The sequence below is a fragment of the Heterodontus francisci genome, chromosome 22 (genome assembly GCF_036365525.1).
Source record: "Heterodontus francisci isolate sHetFra1 chromosome 22, sHetFra1.hap1, whole genome shotgun sequence".
In the NCBI taxonomy this organism is placed as follows: Eukaryota; Metazoa; Chordata; class Chondrichthyes; order Heterodontiformes; family Heterodontidae; genus Heterodontus; species Heterodontus francisci.
In genome coordinates, this window is record NC_090392.1 from 1,299,518 (window position 1) to 1,307,986 (window position 8,469).

General features: G+C 42.6%; 1 protein-coding gene across 1 annotated transcript; it reads right to left on the reverse strand.

Moving 5' to 3' along the window:
* Positions 1 to 1,064: 1,064 nt before the first annotated feature.
* Positions 1,065 to 7,352, reverse strand: LOC137381276 (probable G-protein coupled receptor 139). Its single transcript, XM_068053610.1, has 4 exons — positions 7,237 to 7,352; positions 5,832 to 6,028; positions 4,238 to 4,309; positions 1,065 to 1,969 (listed from the first exon to the last, which is right to left on the reverse strand). Exons 1-4 carry the CDS (start codon positions 7,350 to 7,352, stop codon positions 1,065 to 1,067), a joined length of 1,290 nt encoding a protein of 429 aa, XP_067909711.1.
* Between the last annotated feature and the right edge of the window lie 1,117 nt (positions 7,353 to 8,469).

Here is an 8,469-nt window from a genome sequence, read left to right on the forward strand (position 1 = left end):
CCATCTGCTGGTGTCCCTGTCTCACTACAGTTGCTGCCTCCGCGAGATTTGCATCTGCTGGTGTCCCTGTCTAACTGCAGTTACTGCCCCACTTTCACCAACTCAATCTGTAGTTGTGCTTATCTCACTGCAGTTACAGCCGCCCCTCACACCATCGCCATCTGCTGGTGCCCTGTCTCAATGCAGGTACTGCTCCCCTCTGACCACCTGCATCTGCTGGTGCCTCTGTCACACTGCATTTACTGTCCTCTCTCACCATCCCCATCTGTTGGTGTCCCTACCTCACTGCAGTTACTAACCTCGCTCACCAACTGCACTTACTTGCCACTCTCACTGTCACCATCTGCTGGTGTACCTGCCTCACTGCAGTTACTGTCCCCTCTCACCATCTCCATCTGCTGGTGGCCCTGTCTCACTGCAGTTACTGTGACTCTCACCACATCACAATGACTGTGCTTTGCAGCTTTGTCAATTTTGCTGTGGGTCCAGGGTGGGTTTAGTTGAATCCAACTTATCTTTTCAGTGACACTTTTTTGAGAAATTGTTCATGAATCATCTGCAGCGGAAGTCCGGCCTCAATAGGTCAGATTATCAATATAATATCATCTCAGAATCATATTTAATATTTAATAGTGTGGCACAGTGGCGCAGTGGTTAGCACGGCAGCCTCACAGCTCCAGGGACGCGGGTTCAATTCTGGGTACTGCCTGTGCGGAGTTTGCAAGTTCTCCCTGTGACCGCGTGGGTTTTGGTCGGGTGCTGCGGTTTCCTCCCAAAGCCAAAGACGTGCAGGTGATAGGTAAATTGGCCATTGTAAATTGCCCCTTGTGTAGGTAGGTGGCAGGGAATATGGACTTACTGTAGGGTTAGTATAAATGGGTGGTTGTTGGTCGGCACAGACTCGGTGGGCCGAAGGGCCTGTTTCAGTGCTGTATCGCTGAATAAATCAATAAATAAATTTCACGGCTGTGAATATAAAATTTACTTCCTGTCCTGTGGGAAGTGCAGAGAATGGAATATGAAATTAGATTTAGTTGTAAGTGCTTGAAACCTGTCAGCTGTTTCTATGATTTCACTAATTTAACAATGATATTGAGAGGGCATTTCACCGCGTTCTTCAGTTCCTGTCTGAATTTAGTCTGGGTCACAGCGTAAATACAGGTATTGGTGCAGGAACTGAGAAGCTGCAGCATCCTTGATGTGTGATCTGTGATACCGTTAGGGTTAATCCCGGTGGAGAAAAATTGCATATCTGCAATTCGCCTAATAAGGTTAAACACAACCCGGATCATCCATAACAGTATAAAACTACCGGATATACTGAAGAGTAAAATAATAGATTTTCTGCGATTCTCCATCTCTGGGTCCTTGTGATTCTCTCCATTGCTGTGGCTCCGGAATGCCCTGCGGACTTTATTGGAGAATAAAATACGTCTGACCGTCAGAACATTGAGCAGCAAAATCAGAAAGAACGGCACACAAGGGGTTAAAATGTAATGAGACAATTCCAATGTGGCCCATGTGGGGGAAGTCAAGAAGCTCCGTTTAAAGGTACATTTCATGGGAACATTATCAATAATGTATTTTGGTTCATATATGAAGTAAATTGAGAGAGACTCTAAACAGCCCAGTACACTCACTGTTCCGACAACCACAGTCGCCGTTTTCTTGGTGCAATATTTTGTTTTCAGCTTCTCACAACAAATGGCCACAAAGCGATCAAAGGTGAAAGCGACTGTAAACCAAACAGAAACAACTGTGGCTGCATTAAGCAGAACAGCAACGAGAGAACACACGGGAGTAATGCTCAGGAATGAATCTGTGAAATAAATTAAAACAATGTAGTTCAATATGGGATCAGTGACAATGACCAGGAGATCAGACACTGCCATTCCCACCAGGTAGACAGTGATACATTTGGAGAGACCGCACTTTCCTCGGGACAGAATCACAATCGCCACCAGGTTAACTGGAAGAGAGAGAAAAGGAAGCAGAGAAATTACTGATCAGACCTGGAGACAAAGCAACAGTTTGACAGGATATGGGCTGAAATTACCAGATTTGTTGCTGTATCGAGCAATGAAAACTGATTCATTGACCTGAGCAGTGCTTTTCCACAGTGAAATTTTTGAAACACAATTAATAATAAAGAATTGGGAAATTGATACAGAAAGAGAATACGGTCAGCACCGGATCTACTGGAAGTACTGAGTGAGGATGCAGTGCCTGTGTGGAAATGAGAAGGGATTTTACAGAGATGAATCCAATGGGTTAAATGGGAATTTGTCTTTATACTGTTAGTTGGGAAGGTTTGGGAAAAGCGGGCTGTGCAGCTGGTTTGCTGCTGTGGGTTCAGAGAACCGTCAGGGGCTGGTACAAAATGAGAAAAAGGCTGAGAACTGCTGCGGTGAGTTTGAGAGCTCACATCAACCATGCTCCAGAATGGCAGAGCCGGCACGAGGGGTGCTCATATGTCCTTATATTCCTACCAGGTTGGACGAGGCAGCTGGAGGATGAGATTGAGAGGGAAAGAAGGAAAAAGACATGTTAGAGTTGGAGGGGAGACAGGAGCAGATCATTTGTGAAAGTAGATAAACTGAAGCAATGGATGAAGAGACAGGATTCAATACAGTGAGAGGAGAGGCTGATATTCACAGGGAGAGACTGCAGCAAAGTGTTAGAGGAAATATAATCTATAGATGCCAGTAATACAACTCAATTAATACATACAAACAATAATACCTGTGGAAATTGGTGTTGGAGAACAGCTCATTGGTAATAAATATGGTCAATTAAATATCAATTTAAATATATTTCTGATATCAGCCTCGCTCTTCATTGAATGCAGCCGTCACAGAGATTTTAAAGTGCAGTATTTAAATAATGAATTACCATCAGTGAAGAACTAATTCTATTCTGTTTATTCAGTCAGTAAGTAAGGGGTAGGAACTTTCCACAAATAAAATGAGGAACTGACAGAAATAAACACAGAGGATCAAGTCCAACAGCAAAATGAACACAATCTGATAACATACAACATCAACTCATAGTTTCTCACAGTAATTGTTCTGGATATTCCAGCACTTTATGTCAGTGAATTATTTGCACCTCTGCTTCTTTCGCTTTCTCTTTCCTTCTAGTTTTCTCTTTCCCTCGCTTTCATTCTCCATGCTTCTTTTCTCCTTCCTTCTCTCAGTCGCCCTCCCTATCTCTCTGGAGTACTCACACCCTAAAACAAAATGCTACATAATGCCGCTTTTCACATATGATTTATTCCTAACATTCTGCACCTGTATTCTGTTCACCAGCCCCGTATTCAATGATTCTATTCTCAGAGTCAGTTTGTTCAATGGTGAAACCTCTGAATAATTTAATGTGTCTACAGAGCACCCAAGTCTCCAACTTTTCACCTAGGCTCTTCACTTCATCTACAATTCATGGATAAACAGGATCGAAAGCTTCTTTCAGTCAGAGTTCACAATCACTGAAATTCCGTTAGAATGTGGGATTGTTTAATTAATAAAACACCAACATCAGCGCTGCAACTGATAATCTACAGATAAATGGAAAGACTCTTGATTCCAACTGATTGATTGTAAACCAGTAAAACATCACATCGATACTTTCTATTTTACAATGTAGTCCATTGACAGTGAAGGATCCACAGTGAAGCAGAGAAAGAGATGTGAAAGAATCAGCAGCAAACTCAGTTCAGTAGCTAGACCTCTGAAGCAGCGTCAGACACACACAGAATGAAATAATATTTTATAACAGTGATAACCAATAAATACATTGAAATCCCAGTTAAATGGAACCATTTTATTGGGGAGGGAGCACAGTGTTCTCTCACCTTGTAGCACTGAGCCTGTGAGATGTCTCATTATCAATCACTGCATGAACACATTCCTAAAAATATTCCAGGATCAGTTAGATCCACATCATGAAACTGTGAAAATTTCCTGTTGGTCTGATTCTTGATCCGAACCGAGACACCTGATTCAAACACATTCAATATACAGAATAATCCAGTAACTATGCCAGGGTTACGAAAACCAATACCATTAAAAGCATAATGCAGCTCCTTCAAGTTTGAAAGAGTAGACAATGAGGAGATTCCATCGGTAAATTGCTGAGAAAGAATAGGTGGTTGTGTAATATACACAGCGAGAAATAATACCGAGTACAGCAGCACTGTTAACACCGATTTAAATCATTAACAACTTGTATGCAGGCTTACCGGGAACTCCAATTGCTGCAAGTGCAGGATAATAAATAGATACAATCAGAAGGATTACTTCACACCCCATTTCTGGGAGAAGCAGAAACTTCTGTTAGCCTGCAATCCAGAGCTCCAGTAGGCACTCTGAGCTGATCCATTCAAATGGGTGCTGATTTATACAGGGGATAAGTCTCCACTGACACAGTTATGCACCTGATTGCTGCTATTAGTTACACTCACCAGAACAAATACATTACATCAGCAGCTTTGACTCTGTTGTAAATAATGTGGTCGATAAAACACAATCATTTCAATGCCAAGTACATTTTCTTTCAGCCAAAGTGAACATGCTGACTTTTCTCCACAGCATATTCCATCAGCCACTTTCTTGCTCACTCACTGAACCTGTCCATACTCCATACACCATACCCTCTGTATGTCCTCACAGCTTATTGTCTCACCTCAATTTGTGTTATCAGCTAACTGTATACATTAGACACCATCCCTTCATCTCCCAATCAATTAGCGCCACGATTAGCGACCTTGTCTTCGTCTGTTCAAGACCAACAATCTATTTCAGTTATTACTGTACTAGATCCTGCCTCTGTTCATAAAACACTAGAACCTGCCTCCATTATTAGTGCACTAGACAACGTCTCGGCTTGTTACACTAGGCCAGGTCTCTGATTATGCTGCTTTTCACCCGGTCTCCGTTTGTACTGTACAAGACCATTTCTCTATTTATAATAAAATAAGCCCTGTCTTTACCTTGTATCTAACCCCATGCTGCCCCTTCCCTGGGAGTGTTTCATAGGACAGTGCAGAGGTAAATTTACTCTGTACTTGGCTTGGAAGTTTTAATGGGACAGCATCAATGGTGCTTTACTTTGTATCCATGGAATTTACAAGGTTAAGATGTGATTTGATGCATTTTTTTCAAGATAATAAGGGGAACTTATAGGGTATGCAGAGTGTAACTATTCCCACTGGTTGCGGGGTCTACAATTTGATGCGGAACCAATTGTTTACATTTACTTTACATATAATGTTGTTGAAAAATATTATTAAAACGGATACACTTTACAAGCAGGGGAAAAGGAAAAGAGAGTGTGAGGAGAACTTGGCAGAACCTCAGTAATAATCCCGATGTTCTGTCCACTGCTGCACTGGGGCTTTAGTGTGACTGTTTTAGGGGTGAGTCGTCGATCTGTGTTTGATCTTTTCAAACTACAGTGGCATTCCCAGCAAGAGCCAGGGCTACAGATTCGAAAATAACCACGAAATTGCTGTCCAAAGAGAGAGGGAGGGAGAGAGAAATGAAAAGTGAGAGAGGGAGGGATAGAGTGATAGAGACACAGACAACGTCATGGACAGAGGTGGAGAAAGAGAGAGATAGAGACAGAGAAAGAACGAGGGACAGAGAGAAAGACAGACAGAGAGAGAGGTGGAGAGATAAAGAGAGGGGGAGAGACAGAAAAAGAGTAAGAGGCAGTGGCAGAGAGAGATATGGTCCGATGGTTCGATAGGCACTTCAAGGAATAATTTCCCCATGTCTATCCAATCACTGAGGATTTTCGTTTCACCCAGCGGCTGGAGGGGCGATGCAACTCACGGCCTGAAAGGGTGTAGACACAGAAACCATCATCACATTTAAAAAACACTTGGGCATGCACTTGAAGGAATAACTTCTCCATGTCTACCCTATCCCATCGAATACACTCAGAGAAGATACTACACGGGTTAAACAGAGAGTAGAACAAGTGGACGTGGTTTATTTGGACTTTCAGAAAGGTTTCAACAAAGTCCCACCTAAGAGATTAGCATGAAAAATTAAAGCGCAGGGGATTGGGGGTAGTGTATTGATATGGGTAGAAAATTGGTTGGTGGACAGGAAACAAAGAGAAGGGATAAATGTTTTTTTTTTCCGAATGGCTGGCAGTGACTTGTGGGGTCTTGCAGGGATAGATGCTGGTACCCCAGCTATTCACAATATACATTAATGACTAAGATGAGGGAACTAAATGTAATATCTCCAAATTTGCAGATGACACAAAACAGGGTGGGAGGGTAAGTTATAAAGAGGATGTAGAGAGGCTTCAGGGTGATTTGGACAAGTTGAGTGAGTGGGTAACGCATGGCAGATGCAGTATAATATGGATAAATCTGAGGTTATCCACTTTGGTAGCAAAAACAGGAAGGCAGATTATTATCTGAACGGCTATAATGTTAGAGAGGGGAACATGCAGCGAGACCTGGGTGCTCTCGTACACCAGTCGCTGAAGATAAGCATGCAGCTGCAACAGGTGGTTAAAAAAGGCCTTCATAGCGAGAAGATTTGAGTACAGGAGCTGGGATGTCTTGTTGCAATTATGCAGAGCCTTAGTGAGGCCACTCCTAGAATATTTTGTGCAGTTTTGGTCTCCTTATCTGAGGAAGGATGTCGTTGCTATGGAGGGAGTGCTACCAGACTGATTCCTGGGATGGTGGAACTGACGTATGAGGAGAGATTGAGTTAGTTAGTATTATATTCGCTGGAGTTCAGAAGAGTGAGGGGGATCTCATAGAAACCTATAAAATTCTAACAGGACTTGAAAAGGTAGATGGAGGAAGGATGTTCCCGATGGTGGGGGAACCCAGAACAACGGATCGCAGTCGCAGGATACGGCTAAACCATTCAGGACTGAGATGAGGAGAAATCACTTCACCAAAAGAGTGGTGAGCCTGTGGAATTCGCTACCACAGAAAGCAGTTGAGGCCAAAACAGTGTCTGTTTCCAAGAAGGAGTTAGATATAGCTCTTGGGTGTAAAAGGATCAAAGGGTATGGGGCGAAAGCGGGAACGGGTTACTGAGTTGGATGATCAGCCATGATCATAATGAATGGCAGAGCAAGCTCGAAGGGCCGAATGGCCTACTCCTGCTCCTATTTTCCATTTTCTATGTTTCTATGTTTAAACTGTCCCTGGAGTATCGGATTAACCTGTGTCACTCACAGGTTAGGCTCAGGCTCAAGACTCACCTGCCACTGCCACTGAGGCGCTCCTGTACCACTTGCCTTAATGTAAGTGGATACTGGGTTTGGGAGCAGGACAGGCATACGGGATTAGGACGACTGCTCATGTGGAGGATAAGCATCATTAATCTCTCAGAGAACCAGAACAAACCAGCGAGAATGAAAAAAGGAAACGTGTGTTGAATTCGTGAGTTTTGCATTGTGGAATGCTTAGATATGTGATGAGAATGTTGAGCCAGTGACATTTGCCTCTGCGATGAATAGATACTATATGATCTTATTACAACAGTAAGGTACCGTATGTACTGTAAATATGGGCTGAAATGACTGAAATCACAATGTAACCGATCAATTTTCAGCTGAATACTATGACTGCAGTTATACCTGCTATCCTTTGAGAATGTATATAAAACACGATGAGATGAAGTCAAAATGGCCACTGTTGAATTTGCTAGCTTGATCTTTGTGGGAACACAAGCGTTAAGTAAGTTAAAAATATTAAATGGACAATTCACCTGTACAAGTAAACACTTAACAGACATCGCTATGGAATGTCCTATTTGCTGCATTCCGAAGACAAGATATGGACTGTAAATGACCAAAGGCCTGGAATTACAAGAAGGCAAGATAAGGATAATAAAATGGAGTCTTTAATTACAATAAATTCGGAACGTGTGAGGCTTGGGATGTAGAAGCAAATGCATCGTGGTTGTGGGGTCGTGTGCAGTGGGATGGGGTACAGGGAAAGATATTGATCATGCAGGAAAAGACCCTAACACTGAGCCCCGTGACATGGTGCACGAGGGGAGAGTGATGATCAGTCCTGGATATAAGGGAATCCCTTTCGTTTATCTGGCATTGCAGTCAAGATTCCCACGCCAGCTAATCAAAGAAGATCCTTACTGATCGACTGATCATTGATCAATGGGAACTTGGTGAGATTAAAGACACAGACTAGGTGAGAGTCTGTGGGGATCATTTGCAGCATTGAATTTCCAGTAATAATGACTGGGATTTTAGTGCTATTTTACTGGAGTTCCATGCAGCCTAACCTACGTGTAATCTTTAATCTTGTACTGCATGTGTAATGCTTAAATTCTGAAAGCCATGCAGTGTAAAGCTTAAGATACTCCAACAAACTCAGGAGTGTTGCCATTTATTTCCTTATCAGGTCGAATCTGTAGTTAAGTAGGACGAGATTTGTGAATAATTGTTTTAAATTTGTTTGTCCGACAATAT